The sequence below is a fragment of the Bemisia tabaci genome, chromosome 1, assembly GCF_918797505.1.
Source record: "Bemisia tabaci chromosome 1, PGI_BMITA_v3".
Taxonomy (NCBI): domain Eukaryota; kingdom Metazoa; phylum Arthropoda; class Insecta; order Hemiptera; family Aleyrodidae; genus Bemisia; species Bemisia tabaci.
Genome location: NC_092793.1, coordinates 59,323,120 through 59,344,943, shown reverse-complemented (window position 1 = coordinate 59,344,943; position 21,824 = coordinate 59,323,120). Strand labels below are relative to the sequence as shown.

The 21,824-nt window shown below is 39.7% G+C and overlaps 1 protein-coding gene across 2 annotated transcripts in view; it reads left to right on the top strand.

Moving 5' to 3' along the window:
• The first annotated feature begins 373 nt into the window (after window positions 1-373).
• Window positions 374-21,824, top strand: part of LOC109036669 (peroxisomal acyl-coenzyme A oxidase 3) — a 36,866-nt gene continuing 15,415 nt past the window's right edge. Inside the window, exons 1-2 of one of the 2 annotated variants that reach the window (XM_019051020.2) lie at window positions 374-705; window positions 2,110-2,241. In XM_019051020.2, the coding sequence (XP_018906565.2) occupies window positions 622-705; window positions 2,110-2,241 (216 nt within the window). In that variant the 5' untranslated portion in view covers window positions 374-621. The remainder of the gene's footprint in view (window positions 706-2,109; window positions 2,242-21,824) is intronic. The other variant, XM_019051023.2, reaches the window with a different exon arrangement.

Below are 21,824 nucleotides of genomic sequence, written 5' to 3'. Positions count from 1 at the left end.
GTTAAAAATCAAGACCACCTATCTCAATGGCTGGGTTTCAAAATTGCCCCTCCTATTTTTTTTTCTCAAGAGAAACAAGTTAACCTTTTAGCTTGAAATTTATACAGAATTTTCTGCTGAAAGAGAAGTAAAATCAAGGAAGTTTTCAAGGAATTACGATGGCGAGCTTAAAGAAAAATTAAGGATGACAGGAAGTTTGCAACATCGCAAACGGAAATACATAGTTTTGCACTTCGGCCATTGGCCCTCCATAATAGTCCCAAACTCTTGACGAGGCCACTTATCAAACAAAATTTTCCTTCAAACTGAGCCGATACAACTTGTTGTACTTTTGCATAGCAGCGCACTCTATACGACAAAACACTGAAACCGAAGTCGCCGGCACGCTCATCCAATGCTCAATCTCTCATCTTTCACGCCACCCGGTTTTTCGTTATCGTTATCGGTCAACGTCTCAGGATAGATTTGTTTTGGTGCGGTCGTGCAGTCAATTTCCGACTTGTTATTTTCGCTTTCTGAAAATCAGGCAGAAGTTTACTCAAACCTGTCAAATTTTGAGGTTTCAGTCTAAAGTTTGTTGCTTTTATTCAGTTCCTCCTGTCATCAATTCACGCGTCTACGATGGGTGGATTCGACGAAGTGGAGTCTTACCCTGTTCTACCCTCCAAAAACGTTGAAGGAGTGTGCAAAGTGAGTTTCTCATCAGTATGTATTATTTTACGTGTCATTTGAAACTAATTAAACACTTAGTTAACTCATGCCCGTCAATGTGCCACAGGATTGGATGTCAGACAGTTCCTCCAACATTTCTCTTGCATCCTGTTCTGGTTATGTAAACACTCAGTCCCTTCTTACTAGAATTTCACTCCCCAGTGAAAGCCTCGGCCAGAATGTGATCTTTTAACTATTACAGCTACTTATCTTTAATCTCTGTGAGAAAATTTACTTACCGTGTTAAATTTTTTCATCTCCGCCAAAAAGTTAGTAGGTCCCATGTGCACCTGCTCTCTCCTTTCATTCGCTACTCTAAAACCCACGTAGCCAAGTAGTTAGAATTTATTTCACCAAAATTAGATATTCTGCTTGTTGGTGGTAACCCCACAGCTTCTTAAACAACTTTATATTTTCATGTGTTTGATGCATCAGTACTTAAACATGCTGAAAACCACATCAAGTGCTCGCTCCCAAGAGCATTTTCAAATTATATATGGTATCCATGTAAGATGCTGGTGACTGAGAAATGAACATCCATCAAAATGAGGATGAATTTTTTCATCCATAAGTTTAAGTCTTTCAACATCATAAAACGCCCTTGAATAGTGTTCCCCTAGCGTAGCTTAAGCAACAGCATTGTTTGTGGTCATGGCACTGAGAGGAACAGGAATGTTTTTGAAAACCTCAGGTGCCAGCACCTAACAATACACCCGATCCATGGTTATTCCATTTTTGGATTGTAAGTGTTTCAACTTTGTCGTTCTTACCTCCGAGTCTTCAGTTTATGTAATGGTATGAACCGTTTCAATTAGATGGTGGGGGGGCCTGTCTCTCGTGTCACAATTTGAGGATTTTTTTTGCACAATGCTGTATTGCAACTGTTGCATGCTCATGTACCTGTTTTCAATTCTGAGTAATGGTGGTAATAACGGGGAGAGTACAAAAGTACACTCTAATACCCATTACAACAGTTGGTCAACCAATCAAATGCTGTCTCTAAGTATAGTGCGAGATGTAGGGTAGGAATCAACAATTTACAACGATTACAATTACAACAAACATAACCTCGCCTATTAAATTAAAAATCCCATTTTTATTATGAAGTCCAGAAATGTTCTCAGAGGTTGTTCTCAAATGTTCTCATACATTCATCCTGCTCCCGTCGTAACGTACCATCAGTCGACTCTAAAAAATTGTTTAATTTGGAGTTTTATAAACAATTTGACCATAAAGACTGTCTCGCTTGCAAACAGGAATTTTACTAGATATTGCATGCCCGAGGGCACCATTCTGCTGCACCTACACTTTCTATTAGTCAAATATGAATGTAATTCGGTTATTATTCTGTCATAAATTTTAGCATTCATGAATCTGTGCTTTTACATTTTATTACAGTTTGAGGCATGCGATGTCGGAATGGTGATGGATCTACCTGAAGGCCCTTTGGGTGAAGAAAGGAAGAAGGCTACTTTTGACTGGAAATTAATGCGCTTGAATGTCGAAGAACCCTCTTACCTAAGAGTAAAAGTTAGTTCAATGCATCACACTCATCTTCTCATTTAGATCATTCAAATGAATTCAATACTTTTTAAATATTTTCTTATTTGTCGGGACTGCTTTGCTACTGTTCATATTACGGTTCGTCTTATGGTCAATTAAGTTGACACTCTCCTGTTTTTATTATACTGCGTTTATTCACACTAGATTTTCAAATACTTAGCAGTCAAGTCATTCTCTCCAAAAGCTTCTTAGGTTTGAAATATGGAGTTTGTTGCTTTTCACTGAAGTAGGTCCATTTTTTAAAAAGGATTCTTAATATTTTTTTCTTTCTTTATTTTCTAATTATGAATAGTATTTTTGTGTTTTGATGTGGGTTTGACACCCTCTCTCAATTTAAAGGGGGTGTCAGGCCAGTCTTGCGCAATTCAAAACGGGAGTTGAGGGCTTGTCCTTCAGGAGAGTAGTCTAATCGACAAAAATACTTAAAGTATGTACCTATGTAATACTTGAATAGCCCCCTGTAGACCACAAAGAATATGACAGACGTTTCTACGTGCATGTGTCCATTAGAGGATTTAATGTCATCTAAGACAAACTGAGAGTGAAATTAAATATGCCTTTTTTTTAGCTATTATGTAAAATACCTATCCATCGAATTTTCTTTTCAAGATTAAGAAAATTCCACAAAATTCCAAGTAATAATGATCATTCCTTTTTCTCGGAAATAAGCAATGAATTATGACACTAAAGCAGCAACAGTGTAAATTGTAATACATCTTAAGTGTGATTCATGTAAGTGCATGGCATGACAGGCTGATCACAGTTGGGAATAACTGTTAAACTGGCAAAAATCCGGGGGGAGGAGGGGGGTGGGTTGGTGGGGGTTCGTCGAGTCGGGGACAATCGGAAAAAATCAGGGAATTGTAGCGTCTCTCCCTACCTGAGGTGAATCAGACTAGCACGGGTCTCGGTGTTACACGGTAAATTTTTCGGGAATACCCGCAGCCAGAACAAATCTGCCCCTCCAGTTGAAATTTTTGGTCGCAGATGCCGCAATTCAGTAAAACTCATAAACTGTAGAAAGGTCCAAAAACTATTTCGGAATTTTTGCGGAATAGCGGCAGCCGGAACCAAAAAATACGGAACTACGAGCGGAAATTACGGAACTCGTATCTGCTTCGTTTTTCGGAGCGCGGATATTCCTGGAAAATGTGTTACCGTGTACTAGCGGAACACACGCATAAATTACCAGAGAGGGCGTAAGTTGAGCACCATTACCCTTCTTTTCTCATTAAAATTTCACTTGAGCACATTGAAAGATTTTTAAATTCAACTTTTATAAGTATCAACCCAAGAAAATAGCGTTTTTCACGCACGCGGATTCCAACTTTCCACCCTCTAAAAAACGGAAGTCTCATTGACTCGGAGCGAATACTCAACCAATCTCAGTATGATTTACATTCAATTATTTTTTTTGTTTTGTTTTGTTTTGCGATACATTTTTTTAACAAGTTCCCAGGGGCTGTTCATAAATCACGAAAGCGATTTTGTCAAGAGTTTTTGACACCCAGCCACCCCATGTAACGCAATTTTAGCGCTGGTTTAGACACCTACGAAATAATTACGTAACATTTGCCGCAACATCCCCCCCCCCCTTTTCACCTAAAACCTCAACAGAAATTTTTTCACTGAAGGAGAGAAGGCATAGCCTCGGTTTTAGAAGACTCTGTGTTTCAAGAAACAAGAAAGAATAAGACAATAAAATAATTTATGGAACTCAAAAAGAAGAAAAAAATCAGGGGGAAAAAAGTTGAAAGCCAGTTTAAGTCCATACTGTTACGTAACGCTGAGCCAGACTTCTCTCCGCCCCCCCCCCCCCCCCCCCCATCGCGCTTGATCACAAAATTTGGAAGACCCACCCACACCCTAGAGCGTTACGTCATTTTATGGACAGTCCAATAAGTTAAAGGAGTGGAAACATTTTATTGAACCAAACACGGATTCTTTCCCGAACTTATAAGATTGCCCTGAATAGTCAATTTGAACCGCATTAAGAGAAAGGAACCAAACCACATCAGCTATTTCCAAATTTAATTTTTTACATAAAAACGGTTTCGCGGATTTTCGTGCAAATTTCAGTGAATTTTCTGCATAGTACGAAGCAAATTTTTTAAAATTTTCAAAGGAATCCGCACAAACGTCCTTTTATAAAAAAAAAAAAACTTAATTACCCAGTTGAATTTGACAGTAGTCGATTTGGCTTGGTTCTTTTCTGTTAAACGCAGTCCATTTAGCCCACGTTAATGTTGGCTCTTTCGCTAGCGAGGGGTTTAATAAATTGATTTTCATGTGAACCACAGCCATTGCTTTTTCACTTATGTTTTACTTTTGGAAAGTTTTAATACGTTCAATGCACGTACTTTCTGCGGAATCTTGACAAGAGACGTAAAAGCTACGTTTTTAACTGGATTGCATTTTGCAAAAAGGAACCACTAGCATTGCAATGTTGCTAAGATTGTGCAACTTCTTTTGTCTTGGAGGAAAACCCCGATTATCCATTAATAGATTGGGTCATTCCACGTCAAGTGTACCAGGATCGGAACCCGACCCCCTCCGATTTGGCTGAAAATTGGTATACGGGGTCTTTACATAATTATAAGAAACTAATTTGAAGGGTTTTCCCATCTGACGCCCCGTTCGCGAGATATCGACCCCCAAAGATGGGGTGAATTTTAGCGATATTCAAAAACGCCCGTTTTAGCGATTCTCATTTTCTCGACTTCCCTCTCTTTGACTCTCCATAGCGAGACTCTGTATCAATCCATCATACTTTGAAAGAGTGTTTCTAGACCAGTTTTTCATGTAGATTCTGAATATGCCATCGAAATTTAGCTAAAAATTATTCTAATGGCCGTAATTTAGGGTTTTTTAAAATTTACGATTTTTTCGCCATTCAATGTTCAAACTGAAAACTCGAAAAAACTGTCTCTCAGATTTTCGATTTTTTATTTTTTACTTCAAGCTTAGGATGTATACTTTCGGTTCATATACTTTTTTCAATGGAACTCGGACGGTTAAGGGCCTAAAAAAATTCAAATAGGCCAAAAAAGGTCAAAAATGGTAAAAAAAGACGAATTTTTACATGTTAATCCAAATCTTTCGATAGTAAACTCTTCAATTATCGATATTTTTTCCCTTTCTACCCTCTAATATGTATAAAATCAGACTAGCAACGCTTCCCATACATTCACCGATCGATTAACGGCCTGAGGGAAACCGGAAACCGACCAAATATCCTCGAAATTTACGCAAAAAGGCGATTTTTCACATCGTAACCGATGCATACCATGGATTGTAACTGCAATTTCTAATTTTCTCTACCTATTTCAACCTTAAGGTATATACTTTCGAGTAATAAACACTTACTAACGTGCATCGATGGGGCACGGGTCTAAACGGAAATTAAAACCGGCCGGAAATGCTCAAAAATGACGGCGAAAAACGATTTATTACACGGGAACCGATGCATCTCCTGAATAGTCACTGAAGTTTTAATTTTTTCTCTTTACTTCAACCTTATGGTGTAATCTTTCGAGTACTTAACACTAATAAAAGTGCATCGATGTGTTACGGAGCTAAACGGAAATGGAAACCGGCCGAAAATGCTCAAAAAGGCGCGGGGTTTCCCACGGTAATCCGAGCATCTCATGAATAGTCACTGCAATTTTAATTTGTTTTCTCTTCTTCGAACTCAAGGTGTACTTTTGAAAAGCTTACATTACACATTATCCATTTATTGGTAAAATATCTAAAAAAAAATCGAATTAGAAATAAACCGAAAATTCAAAAAAAAAAAAAAAAAAAAAAAAAAAGGGCGATAAATGACGTTGAATAAGTGGAGTTGATTTGAATCGATGATATGATTTAAAGGAGCCGATGCTTGCATCATGAAAATCGCCGATTATAAACTTGACGGTGGAAAAATATGATGCACTTCATCGATCCTTTGGAGGACCTTTCTAAAGGTAAAGGCAGCCCGACACTCGTTTCAAAAAAGTTAGAAGCCAAGATAACTAGCTAAGAATTACACCCCTACGGCTTCTGAATAGAGGCGATGAAGAACGGCTAGCCCTAACTTTTTTTTTTTCTCACGTGGAGGAGGTTGAGGGGAATCCGTCGGCGGACGATGTCCAATGAGGGACCAAGTGTGCCTTAGACTTCGACTTGACTGAGAATTCCAGCAATAGTTACAATAAAATGAGGAAGATAGTTCGAATAAGAACTGGAGGTTTGACTTGGACCTGATTTACGGGCAGGAAGAAAATATCGTTCATTAATATTGACAATAAATATTGCAAAAAAGTAAATGCTAAAATTTGAAAAAGGGTGAGACATCACGCTGCCTTTCCGTACACCCGTATACCTAATTTATTTGCTGGAAAACTTAGAATCCCAAATTTGAACAGCGGATTTAAACTAAAGAAAAAGCGACGATACAAATGAAATAGAGCAAGGAACAAAACCATAATTAATATAAACTTCGAAGTATTCAGACTTTCAGCGATTCTACCTTTTTTTACTTTTTCACTCGAGAGGTTGCCAGATTGTACGATAAATGTGAATATTTTACATGGATTTGAATTGGAAAAAGTGTTTAAAAAAAAAACAACTTATCTGGCAACAGTAGAGTCCGGGGGAACGAGAGGCTGCCTTCCTGGGAAAACCCATGATTTAGCCGTAAATGTCATTAAAACAATTGATTCCGTTTGAAGCATCAATTGTATACCAGGGGAAAGCTATTTTAAAATAATAATTGTGAATGGACACAGATGCTACAGAGAGGGAAAAAGGGAAGGGAAAGGAAATGAAATGAGGATATGATTACTATTATGCAATCAGAGAGAATAAAACAAAAACATCAGAGAAATTTATATGCGATGAAAGTATAAGAAAAAAGGAACTCGAACTATAGTATCGTTGAGCAGTTTTTAGACCCCTACGCCACCGATAATCTTCTTAAGAGGTAAAGATGAACTTTTGCTACTTCAGCAAGTCAAATCGCGGAAGGAGATGCATGGATTGTCTTTTTCCGCCACCCGATGGGATGACGTCCCAATCAAACGCGTTTGTGAAGAAATGATCGATCCCCATCATCGCTTCATCTCCACACATCTATTCATGTGCAAACGATGGCACGCTCCGGCAACAAGGTTCTGTGACGAAATCATCTTTGCCTCCAGAGTCTCCAAAATGTATACATCTTAGTGCTCAAATGCCCAATCACTGAGAAAAATAGCTCGCGGAGCGAGCCGAATGTCACTCGCGTAGCGAGTGCTCGGGGGTCAAGGGGGCGCAGCCCCTTGGCTGGCCGTGACGGACGCGCAAAGCAAGTCCAGAACGGCTAGTAAAACCATAAAAACCAGAGTTTCAGAAAAGAAAGAGGAACCTAAGGTCTTGACTTGACCTGACCGCATCACTGGAGGCCGTACTTGACCACTGAGCTCAATCAAAAGAGAACGAAGAGGCCGACCCCTGGGGCAGTTACTCTGAGCCACCTTCTCTTTCTTATAGCTCAGGAGAGAAAAGATTAGAGGAAGTGAAATATCAATCTACGGAGTGGATTATATCAATCTAAAGGAGTGTCAGGCTGCCTTTACCTTTAGAAAGGTCCTCCAAAAGATCGATGAAGTGCATCATATTTTTCCACCGTCAAGTTTATAATCGGCGATTTTCATGATGCAAGCATCGGCTCCTTTAAATCATATCATCGATTCAAATCAACTCCACTTATTCAACGTCATTTATCGCCCTTTTTTTTTTTTTTTTTTTTTTTTGAATTTTCGGTTTATTTCTAATTCGATTTTTTTTTTAGATATTTTACCAATAAATGGATAATGTGTAATGTAAGCTTTTCAAAAGTACACCTTGAGTTCGAAGAAGAGAAAACAAATTAAAATTGCAGTGACTATTCATGAGATGCTCGGATTACCGTGGGAAACCCCGCGCCTTTTTGAGCATTTTCGGCCGGTTTCCATTTCCGTTTAGCTCCGTAACACATCGATGCACTTTTATTAGTGTTAAGTACTCGAAAGATTACACCATAAGGTTGAAGTAAAGAGAAAAAATTAAAACTTCAGTGACTATTCAGGAGATGCATCGGTTCCCGTGTAATAAATCGTTTTTCGCCGTCATTTTTGAGCATTTCCGGCCGGTTTTAATTTCCGTTTAGACCCGTGCCCCATCGATGCACGTTAGTAAGTGTTTATTACTCGAAAGTATATACCTTAAGGTTGAAATAGGTAGAGAAAATTAGAAATTGCAGTTACAATCCATGGTATGCATCGGTTACGATGTGAAAAATCGCCTTTTTGCGTAAATTTCGAGGATATTTGGTCGGTTTCCGGTTTCCCTCAGGCCGTTAATCGATCGGTGAATGTATGGGAAGCGTTGCTAGTCTGATTTTATACATATTAGAGGGTAGAAAGGGAAAAAATATCGATAATTGAAGAGTTTACTATCGAAAGATTTGGATTAACATGTAAAAATTCGTCTTTTTTTACCATTTTTGACCTTTTTTGGCCTATTTGAATTTTTTTAGGCCCTTAACCGTCCGAGTTCCATTGAAAAAAGTATATGAACCGAAAGTATACATCCTAAGCTTGAAGTAAAAAATAAAAAATCGAAAATCTGAGAGACAGTTTTTTCGAGTTTTCAGTTTGAACATTGAATGGCGAAAAAATCGTAAATTTTAAAAAACCCTAAATTACGGCCATTAGAATAATTTTTAGCTAAATTTCGATGGCATATTCAGAATCTAAATGAAAAACTGGTCTAGAAACACTCTTTCAAAGTATGATGGATTGATACAGAGTCTCGCTATGGAGAGTCAAAGAGAGGGAAGTCGAGAAAATGAGAATCGCTAAAACGGGCGTTTTTGAATATCGCTAAAATTCACCCCATCTTTGGGGGTCGATATCTCGCGAACGGGGCGTCGGATGGGAAAACCCTTCAAATTAGTTTCTTAAAATTATGTAAAGACCCCGTATACCAATTTTCAGCCAAATCGGAGGGGGTCGGGTTCCGAGCCTGGTACACTTGACGTGGAATGACCCAGTTTCTATTTTATTCGCTAAAAACTGTAAATTTAAGACAATAATTACCATCTAAATTTCATAGTTTTTCACGATTTCCGCAATTTTATTGCAAAAGATGAAGTTGCACAATCTTAGCATCATTGCAATGCTAGTGGTTCCTTTTTTTCAAAATGCAATCCAAATGGAGAAAAACAATGTTGCCGATTTGCTGGATCATTCCAGTGGTCCATTCCAACTGAAAGCGGCTAATAGGTACCTCATAAAATCTCATAAAAGAATCATTGATTTGAGATCTTCACCGCGCGCAGCTTTGATGAGCACATATAAAACATACTGCAGACTCATTCTAATAGTCCATTACGCGCAAATTCCAGGAAAATTTCCAAAGATAAAAATCGCATTACCCTTCGTTCGTCACGTCAAAAACTTTACGGGTATTCCGAAAATCGCGCTGGTAGAACTAAAACCAAGGAGTCACTTCACGTTCTCGTATGGCTCTCAAGTTCACGATCAGAACTTCAGTAGGATAAAATCATCCCATCATAGATGCTGCTTGGCAGGGTGATCAGAATCACAGGAATGAGGGTCTCGGAATACCAGAAAAACCGGGGAGTGTCTGGGAATTTCAAAGTTAGGGGAAACCTAGAAATGTCAGGGAAAAATCGTCAAAAATCCTTCATTTGCTTTCTCGAGTGGGTTTGACGTTCCGAACAACAAATTTTACCCAAAAACTATTTCCAATTATGTCTTTTTAAATGTCTGGCATCTGTTCAGTTGTCAGGAAACTGCACCAAAATGTGTCAGGGAATTTCATCATCCAAATTCTGTGGCAACCCTTGAATCAGGATTTTATGGAACGGAAAGAGAAGGAAATTTCGTCCAAATGAACGTTGGAAAAATAATATTTAGTGCACCGGAACCGGAAAGAACGTAACTAAATTAATTACAACTTTGCCAATTTTCCTTTCATAATTTTTAGTTTCACCCGGGAACCAGTGGACATTTTATATTGAAAATGTCTCAGCTTTTTCAACGAAAAACTGTCAAAAATCAGCGAAAGTTTGGATGAAGTTTGAGCTGCCGTTTCCGCGTGAAAAACATATTAGTGTCAGTATATTTTTTAATCTTTGAATAAAAATTAAGATACGTCTATTCCTCATCTGGGAAGTTGAGTCGACACGCGCGAATAACTGGAAGTCCTGTATCAGGGAGCCGCACAGTGGATGAGTCAATAGGAGAGGCCGAACAAAATTTGGAAACTTTAAACGCTTACAACTTCGTTTATATAAAATTTAAAGATTCTAAAAGTGGTTCCAGTGGTTTTCTTGTGAAATTATCTTCTAGAAGCACCCCTTGAAGTTATATATGTGTCGAAGTAAACATCACAATTTGCAGTTTTAGTAAACAATTTCATGTCCGACCTTTTTGATTGACTCGATCCACTGTGAGCCGTGGCAAAAACCACCCAAGGTTCAATTCGGTGTTTCCAGAGCCTCCTCGCTCCAGCTAGAATTATATTTAGCAAATGGGTGGTTTTTATACGATGATTAAAAATAAACAAGTGGTACGGAATAAAACAAAATAATATGAACTATGCAAAACGATTATCCGGATACCGGAACTTGGCTGTTTTGAAAACGCCTTCAAATGCGGCGTGATACCTCACGCATTCCGGAGAGTTCAAATAGTTGTATCACTGCGCATTAAGAATGCGACGGAAGATTAGAATTGAAATAGCCTCCATACACGCGGGCCTTGTCGATTTTCTTTGACATTTTTGCCGTGTTGAAAGCATAGCTAAAGTGAGCTCCAGCCTCCTGTAGATAGGAATAATTCAATTCCCGCTTGAACGCAGTTGAACTGTGTGTCACATCGGCAAAAGTTCGGAAGGAAAGCCGTCCTATCTACCCCGCGCATCCGATGGACTCTATCAATTTTTATCTTCCAATGCACAGGGCTTACTGATTGTAAATGAAATTAAGTTAAACTCAACCTCCAATGGTACTGAAATCGACGAAAATGTGCCCATTTAATAAGTCGTATTTTGTTCGGAAAAGCAACAATCGCATTTTGTTCTATGTTGTTTTGTGTTGTGGGGGGCGGGGCTTATTTTCGCGCACAAAGCTTGGGAACCACTAAAGCAACATTGTTGTACATCAAGTACAACGTGATCAGAGCAAGTCGTTTATATGTTGTTGCCGAAGACAACGCTGTTATCTAACCTAAAATATGAAATAGCTCTTTCATTAGTTGTTCAGAATTGCGTAAAAGAAACAAGGAAAAAAAAACAGAAACAATTTGTGTTTTTTCGAACAAAACACGACTGCTTTTTTACACAGCCCGGTATCGAAATGGAGGTATGTTAGGTTGGGGTAAACGTTAAACTCGGAGATCAGCCCTTCTTTTTGCCCAATAATGATTGATGATCAACCTGTCGAGTGTAAAATTAAATAACATTCGCCTAATGTAGACTGATGGATTTCTGGGTGAGCTTTTAGTCGCTGGGCGAGTTTTTGCAAATTACGTCAAGATTTTTAAACCAATTGCTCAACCCCTTGATCATCAATCAGCATCAGGCGAATCTAAGCGTTGACTTTCGAAAGTAACGTAGGGAATTCGGCGATGGGTGGTCTCTAAAGTGTATTGTCTCCGTACTCTAAGTACGTTGGAAAAAAACACATTGGATCTAGAGTCCAGACTCTTGAAAACATTGACAAGAAAAAGGACTCTTGATTCAATCAGATTTAAGCTTAAACGAAAAGGAAATCCGCTCAAATTAAGAGGCTTGGTTCTTGATTTAAGCTTAGATCTGATTGAATCAAGAGTATTTTTTCTTGTCGGTGTTTTTAAGAGTCTGGACTCTAGATCCAATGTGTTTTTTTCCAGTGTACCTGTCAGATTTGATGGAGAGGTGACAGAACTGGGCCATGGGCGGAACTAGGAACTTTTTTCGTGTGGAAGGAGGAAGGAGGGTACCTCAGCAAGGGGTTCCGTGGAGGGGGGGGGGGCACAAGATGACACTTAAGGAGGGTTTGAGGGACTCCCCTAGCTCCAAGAAAAGTTTCTGGGTACTTCCCTTGCTTGGAAGGGGTATTCGGTGGGTCGCGGGCCGCCCCTGGAAAATTTTGATAAATCGAAGTGTCGTAGGAGCAATTTTGAGCTGATCTCACCGAAAAATTGATCCAATTACGAGATCGAAGATGAAAAATATATCACGCACTTACCCATCAAAATCCCCCACGGTTCTTGGGATGGACCAAGTACTTTTCTGGGGGGGGGGGGGGGACCCCATTTCCGTCCATGAACCGGGTCTAAAACAGACTGGGGACCGCTCGAGCAGCCTCCAAAGGAACAGGGTGGGGTTCGAGGGCTGTCGAAGGGATTCCTTTGAAGATGGGTATTAAGGAGAGTCTTTAAGAGGGAGGAGGGGTGGCTCGAAAATCGGTAAAAGCGCATCGCGTAATATTTCGTCGCTCTACTGACAAAAAAGCGTAACCTTACCTCTCGACTAGCTCCGGAAAGCATTGAGTTACATGGACGGCAGGGACCATCGCGAAGTGCAGTTAGGCTCTCGTGTCAGGAGGGCGACGATTTCATCGGCTCTCAACACGCGATGCGACGTGCGTTTCAATAAGTCGAGTTTGTTCAGCCGGCCATCCACGTTCTGCATCAACGGTAAGGTTTACGTCATACGATACTCGGTGAGAATCGTCGCTCCCCCGACGCGACGCACAGTGCGGCATGCTTATGGACGATGTGGACAAAAATCGTTACAACGATGAAAAAAGGATTATGGGCCCAAGAAGATGCTGATTCTGAAATAATTTTTCCCGTAGAATCCGATTCTGAAGCCAAAAATTCTCTATGATTGGAATTTTGGCCTCAAAAACAAGATGGCTGCCGAAAAAACCTCAAAATGATCCTTTCAATATTGCAAAATTTTAATTGTACGGATGCAGGTCTTTGAGGTGTCAATTCCTACGCAATTTTTCCCGTAAAATCCAATTCTACAACCTAAAATTCCCTAGAACTGAAATTTTGGCTTCAAAAACAAGATGGCTGCCATGAAACCTCAAAATAATCCTCTCAATAATACAAAATTTGAATTGTTCGGATGTAGGTCTTTTAGGTATCAATTCTTATGTAAATTCTCCCGTAAAATCCGATTCTGAAGCCAAAAATTCTCTAAGACTGAAATTTTGGCTCCAAAGCAAGATGGCTGCCAAATAAGCTAAAAGTGATCCTCTCAAGAATGCAAAATTTGAATTCTACGGATGCAGGTCTTTGGGGTATCAATTCTTATGTAATTTCTCCCATAGAATCCAATTCTGCAACTTAAAATTCTCTAGGACTGAAATTTTGGCTTCAAATACAAGATGGATGCCAAAAAACCTCAAAATGATCCTCTCAAAAATACAAAATTTGAATTGTACGGATACGGGTCTTTGGGGTATCAATTCTTATGTAATTTCTCCCATAGAATCCAATTCTGCAACTTAAAATTCTCTAGGACTGAAATTTTGGCTTCAAATACAAGATGGATGCCAAAAAACCTCAAAATGATCCTCTCAAAAATACAAAATTTGAATTGTACGGATACGGGTCTTTGAGGTATCAATTCTTATGTAATTTCTTCCGTAAAATCCAATTCTACAACCTAAAATTCTCTAGGACTTAAGTTATGGCTTTAAAAGCAGTATGGTAGTTAAAAAAAAAAAAAAAAAAAAAAAAAAAAAAAAAAAAAACGAGGTAAGTATTATGAGCCGCAAGATTTCAATTTGTTCATTCTTCATGAAAAAAACTGAAGTTGGATGAGAAATAACTAAATATTTATTTTGTATTTTTGGAAGGATAATAATTCCATGCACCAAAGATACCTTCTTGATCTTTATCATAGAATGAGCAAAGTCACAGTTGGTTCCTCTACAGATTTCTGAATACAACATACCTGCATGATTCATTAAAATGAATCAAAAGCACCCTAATTATCACTGACTTGTATGAAGAACACTGCAAACCAAGTGACGAGCACACATGCCGTCTCCCAAAACGGTTGTTTTTGGCCAAATGAATGCAGCCTATAATAACAGCCTGAAATATATTTCCCTTAATTTGACGCCAAAGTATAGTCAGTGGCAGCAGTAGGTAATTAAATCCATTAATTAGTGATGTAGCATCGTGGAGGCACTTTCTGAACCTCTGCGCATGCGCTTAAGCATTCTGCGCTTTGGGCAATGGTGATTCTACATGAGAAATTATGACATCATAGGATTTGTGCTGCAGCGCAAATGAGTTTTAACATGATACAGGTCAAATCTTGGCATGACATATTATAACAAACAGAATCCCTCTCAAATCATCAAGGGGAATATATTCATGACTAGACTGATAATGGTTGGCATCATGATATGAAAATGCAAGAAATAATGGTAATTTTAAGAATGCAGAAATTGGGAACTAAGCATTTCAACACCTAACTTCCTAATTAAGGGTCCTGAATGAAACGAAATGCAGGCCCTGATTTGCTCAAATATAAAGGAGGAAATAAATTTTCTATTGAGTAGAAGAAAATGAAACTCACCACGCAAATGTCCTGAGGACAAACCAGAAGGAAAAATACTCAAGAGTAAGTATTTAGTCACACACCACATTCAGAATTATTCCACTCATTCTCATAATGATTGAAAACACCACTGATTCTCCCATTCAAAGAGCACAGCCTTCTATGAGCTTCAAAAACTAAGGAACGATTAAGAACTGTATAGGATGGTGCGCACCGAACATGACTTGATTAACGCGCACAGTATTCAATATGACGATAAGTGGGTATAGATGAATTATCACTGCTAAATTTTTAAACAAAGCTGAAGCACAATATGTGATCATGCCATTTGTTTAAATAATTTTACAGCTACTATTGAATTGAGCAACGGATCTTGCTTTCATGAGAATTAGAGGTTATACTGTTAATGTACCGCACTATCTGACCTCCGCGTAACAGTCAATACTCACTAATCAAGAAATTTCACTTGCTGAAAGGAGGTAAATTGTAAAGGCAAACTTTACCTGAACAATAGAGAAACCTTACTTCATTCAATTATGAGAAAAGAACATTTTGTGGCCTGAGATGTCAGGTCATTCTATTCACTGAGAGTGAGAACATTGAAAATCATACATTCTGCCGGGTAAAGGTAGATAGATATCCGCACTTTGTCTGGAAGCTTTATACATTTGAAATAAGAAGGTGTAAATATTTGTTACCATGGTTAAGAATGGACAACGAAATCTACAAATCTCCAAGTACTTATTAGCACCCAAGACACACATTTCTAGTGCTAGCTAATCTGTGTTTCACTCCCGGTTAACTGAACGAAATAGATCACAATTTTCTCGCTAAATCTGAGCGAATTTACCTCGGCACATGCATATAATTTGAGCTAAATACGATTGTATCTATTGATAAGCGAGACACACACACAAGACACAACTTTGTTTTGTTTACCATGAACGCTGTCCAGCGGGATTTGGGAATTCCCGCATGGGAAAACCCGTACTAAGTATGTTGCCGCCTTCAAAAATTGATGCATTTTAGGTTGAAAACATAACACTAAACTTCAAATAACAAAGAAAGTAGCAGCAACATGGGAAAATCCTTTGGCACAGTTATTCTAGGACATATAAGGAATAAGAAAATGCTAATATCTCAGGATATTTTGCGTATTTCTCGAGAAAAGTCCATTTGAAGTTGGCAACCTCGAATAAGCCCTATGCTACCCATGTAAAATCCCCGTATGCACTCATTACTCAAATTTAAAGTTCTTATAAAAAAATTATTAGCAGCAACATAGGAAAATCCTTTGGCACAGTCATTCTAGGACATATAAGGAATAAGAAAATGTTAACGTCCAGGAGTATTTTGAGTATTTCTCGAGAAAAGTTCATTTAAAGTTGGCAACCTCGAATCAGCCCTATGTTAGCAATGTAAAAACAACGTCAAATACCCAAACTTTAACTTCTTATAACAAAGATATTAGCAGCAACATAGGAAAACCCTTTGGCACGATCAAAGTAGGATACATAAGGAATAAGAAAATGTCAACGTCCAGGAGTATTTTGAGTATTTCTCGAGAAAAGTCATTTTAAGTTTTTAGTCTTTTCCCCATATGTTTTCAATGGGGAAATTCATTCCCGAGATTTTTCCTTCAACTTTTCCCGCTTATCCATGGTGATCTACGAATGAAAATCACAAATAAACTATCATTCCTTGTCAGAAAAACGTTCCTCACCATGAATATCAAGAAAAATTGTGCATTTTCAAAAAAAAAATTTTGACGACTTTTTCGATTTTTGTCCACGGAGTGCCGCACTGTGCGACGTGTCGGACGTATCGTAACGCCGACATGAGCCCTGTTCTCCGCATAACTCTGTTCTTCCAGGGGCTCATGTGAGATTTGAGGTACGACCTTACGTCAGAGGGGCGACGGAACGAGGGAGCGCGAGGACCAAGTAATCAAAGTGCCTTCACGGGATCGCGAAGGTCTAGTCTACGCTACGGATAATGATATGCTTCCTGTCCTCCGCGGGCAGAGCCCGACGCATTTTACCTACGAGACCAACCTTCCAGAATGTGGTAACTGGATCAGCCAGCTGATTCTTGAAATTGGACGTATTTCTATCAAACGGAACTATGTGCATTAAGACATGAGCCCTGAGACCCATAAGAATACATCCGTAACAGGGCCCACGCCATAATGCACGTAGTTCTGTTTGACAGAAATGCGTCCAATTGATAGACACAGCGATAGACGAAGAGGACGTAGGGAGTATGGAGCGATCCTATTCGTTGAAACGGGTGGTTGTTATGGACTAACAACAAGGGGGAAAATGATGGACTGCTATTGGATCTCTCGTGGGTTGCCGTTAGTTAGTCTATTACCTATCTCCTTTGCCCATTGCAACCATCCGCTTCCACCAATAGTAGGGTTACCACAGTGAGGGAAAATTTGGAAATGCCAGGGAATTTTTAAAAGGCAGGGAAAACCTCGAAAACAGGGAAATTGACGTAAATGTCAGGAGAAGATTTTTTGGTCATCTTTATTTGTTTTTCAGAACGGGGTTGACGTTTTGAACAACGAATTTTGCCTCAAACCTTTTTCTAATCATGTCTTTTTAACCATCTGGCCTTTCCTTAATTGTCAAGGAATTTCACGAAAATGTGTCAGGGAAATCAGGGAAGTGTCAGGGAATATAATTTCCTAAATTCTGTGGCAACCCTGCATTAGGATTGCTTTATTTCCCTTTTGCCCCTCTTTGTCTATCGCTTTGTCTATGACTTTCAATAATCAGCCCACTGAAACTGTTCCTTACCTTAGGAAGCTCCATAAGGATTGCATTGTGATTAAGGTCCGGTTAGGGTGTCCTGCGGGCCGATTATTGAAATTGATAGACAAAGCGATAGACAAAGAAGGCATAAGGGGTATGGAGCTATCCTATTGGTTGAAATGGGTGGTTCCTATAGACTAAGGGAGAAAATGATGGACCAACTATCGGGTCCCTCATGGATTGCCGTTACTTAGTCCATTACCTACCTCCTTTGTCCATTGCAACCACCCGATTCCACCAATGGGATCCCTTCACATCTCTTTTGTCTTCTTTGTCTATCGCTTTGTCCACCAATTTCAATGATCAGCCCACAGATGCTCGTCCGGAAAATCCGGAAATTGTACTGATTTTTTAAGAGCGGTTCGGATATCGGCACTGAACAAGTATGGAAATTCCGTTGAAAGGTCCCAAATTTTTCTCCCCATGCCACGCGTGTTTTCAAGATAACCTGGAAAATGCTCGCCGTGCAGTCTTTCTTTGCTAGATCGCGATTGTGTAGTTAGTTGATCTTGCTTCATTCAGTGGCTATATACGTCATTTTTATCGCAATTCGCGAGGTAATTTCAGATTTTTTTTTAATTTTGTCACTCGGAGGCACTGAAAAAGTACTGACATTTTCTGTCGAGGAGGTACAGAATTTTTTAGGTAAGCAGGGGTCGATATCCTTCCAAGTTTTTCAAGAATCGCTATATCAGGGCTGCATGAGCACTGTCCAAGGAAAGTGATTTCTGTTTTATGAAGTATGAGTGGAAATTGGAGCGCTTATTAGTCAGATAGTATTGCACTATATTTATTAAATGATCAATGATTAAAATTCGCAAAAGCTTCACTTATTATAATAGATTACTAGGTGGCTCCGCCCCCGGACGCCGGACGCTGCGCGGCCCAGCCTCCGAAGGGCCGCTTCACGGCCTGCGAAATCGTCGAAACAAATTGCAATTGGTGAAAGTAAATTAAGAGTAAAAAAAAGGTACCACATCAACAACAACAGCAAATCAGAAACGGACTTTGAAATCCCTTTCCTAACTCCAGCCCATCGACCGTCTTAATCCCCCTCCTCACACTGTCCATCAAAAATGTCTTAAAAATGATTTTGTTAGAATAGAGAGGATTCTAAAAATGACATTTGTTACAAAGTTACTCCCGCAAGGTGGCTGGAAGTGCTGGAACACTAGAGCTTGGAAACTGCAGGAATTGTTGGAAGCCTTCCAAGAATATAGAAACTCGACGTCCGCAATTCGCCAAAGTGCTGTTCACCACCGAAGCTCACCACCAAAGATCCAATTTAATATTTTTTTGGACAGAATTCCGTACAATTTTGCGCAATGGGCGAGGGACCAAATCATGATCTCGCGAAATTATAATGATTTATTTTGATTTTTTTTGCGGCCTTCCAATATTCTGTAGGCTTTCCAAGTATTCGCATTTGCGGATGAGTATCGACCTCTAGTGGCGGAAAGGACTGAAAAAGTACTGTAGAGGTATACTGATTTCTTGCCAGCCAGTTTTAGTAGACTCCCTGTCCGGTTCTGTCACCTTTTGTTAAGGATTTATCTGATAACGAGGACTCTGGGCACCCGGGCACCTCTGAAGTTTTTCCATCTGCAGTTAAACAGACCCCTTGATTCATTAAACTAGAGATCGTGGTTCAGCCAGGGTGTCTACAGGTCCCGAAAGTCCTGAAAAAGTCCGGAATTTGCATGACCGGTCCCGAAGTCACGAATAAGTCCGGAAATTTAACTCGAGGTCCCGAAAAATTTAAAAATTCACGGTTTTCGCGAGTATAAGTGTAGGTATCGCGTAGAAAAGTGTCCCCGATTATACCTACATATCATGGATTTCTTTAGCCATCAGCAATTTTAATGAGGATGGACTCGATTTTTATTAAAATAAGCAGTAATTGTAGACCCTAACTTGGCAAAAATACTCCGATGGTCCAAAAAAAGTTCTGAAAAGGTCCTGAAAAAGTCCTGACATTGGTTTTCAAAAACCTGTAGACACCCTGTTCAGCTCTGTCGACCGAAGTAAAGGGGATGGTTCGCCAGCGCAGCTGAGGGCTCAGTTGACGGACCAGTCTTCTGAACTGAAAAGCGACTGTCATACTGAGGAAGAACGCCGTATTAACATTCGAAAATCGACAAATATCCTTGGATGAAACGTGTATTTTTGAAGAAAGTCATGCGTATTCTTCCTTGAAGTGTCAGATATCTCAGATTAAACTGCCAATAAAATTATTTGAAGAAAAGTATCCACTATTTTCCCAGCGAAGCGCGAAGGCGTTCTCCCTCAGCATGGCCTTACTGGAGAGAGGTAGTTTCCTCAGTAATTTTGTCCGAAGAATGACTTGACTCCCGTCTCTTCAATTCAGCACATGTGCAGGTTCGCATTCGTCCCTGTCGGGCACGCGCGTCAGACTAGCGAGTCATGTAATGACCTACATCATACAATGTTAAAACACGTTGCACCTGACAGTTTGCCACGCGGGGCCCGCATTGAGCTCTTGGGGACGATTCTACGTAGATTTCTGTGTGAGAATCGCAGGGGTTTTTTTTGGGTTTTTGATGAAGCTTTTGTATGCGACGGGGCTTTGCACTTAAAGTTCTGTTTCCTTTGTGAAATTTCGTGAAGCACATACGATGGGGTCACCAGTTTTCTCGGAAACTGACTTCCAAACTCTAAAAAAAGCTTTCAAAGTTGAGGCTCTATTCGAGAGAATTCTCCATAGGCTTACGAAGTGAATCGTTTCTTAGGCTGGCGGCATGGCAGCGCCAGCGAACTTTCAACAGCGTTTTTCTCGGATTCTCCGTTTTGGGCTTGGAACTTTGAAAGGGCCACTAGACGAGGCCTAAACTAAGACAAAATTCCACATGTTTTCATTTCAAAATCCTGCGTAGAAAACTGCTCTCTTCTCCCGCTACCTCCCGACTAGGAACAGAGTCCCTCACTAGAAAATCACAGGGATGCAGAATCTTCCAAGTTTCCTATGGGTCTCAGGGATCATGTCTCAACGCAAATAGTTCCGTTTGGCAGAAATACGTCCTATTGGACTGCGTTTAGCAGAGAGGAACCAAGCCACATCAGCTATTGCCAAAAATTTAAATGGGCAATTTAATTTTTTACTCGAGAACGTTTGTGCGGATTCCTTTGAAAATAAGGAATTTGCTCCGTGCTATGCAGAAAGTTCACTGGAATTTGCACATAAATCCGCACCACAATTTTCAAGTGAAAAATTGAATTGCCCAGTTAATCGCAATAGCTGATGTGATGTGGCTTGGTTCCTTTCCGCTTAACGCAGCCCAATAAATTCATACCTTATCTTGCGGCTAATTGCTCCAAGGAGTCAATACTCGGAATTTTCGGGTGTTCTTTGCACCGAATGATGCAACACTCTCCCCTTTGCTTCATGGTATAGATTTTTCATTTATTTTTCCACTCTACCACTCTACTTTATCACATTCACTCATATAAGTAATTGCATGGCGCGGAACTCTGTGAATAATTTCCCTTGGATCGTTTCACAATGAGAAAACAATATAATTAAAACGATATTATAGTGTTAATTGTCTGGGTTTACGCGCAGGCGCGCAAAGCACCCACTTCCGAGCCATGGCCTTGCGTATAATCTCATCAGGGATTTTCAATTCCATTTAGCAAGAGCATGAAATTATCGCGGAGCGTCATGTATGAGTGTCTGATCTGTAAGTAGTCATTTAAGCGCGCCGCCCGAGCTCCAGTCAATGAGATCCGATAGTATTCCCGTCGGATAGTAGTATAGCAAATATCGTGGCGTGCTAAGGAAAAGCGCCGTGTGAACATTCCAGGGTTGCCACAGTCAGGGAATTTTAAAAAGTCAGAGAAAACCTGGAAATGTCAGGGAAAATGACGAAAATGTCAGGGAAAACTTGCCAAGTCATCTATGTTTCCTTTATAGAATGAGTTTGACGTTTCAAACAACGAATTTTGGCTGAAAACTGTTTCAAATCATGCCCTTTTAAGCATTTGGCATATCCTCTATTGTCAAGGAATTTTACCAAAACGTGAGAGAGAAATTAGGAAAGTGTCAGGGAATTTCATTTTCCAATTTCTGAGGCAACCCTGACAATCTCATGTTGCCGAATTTCTCGTGGTAAAAAA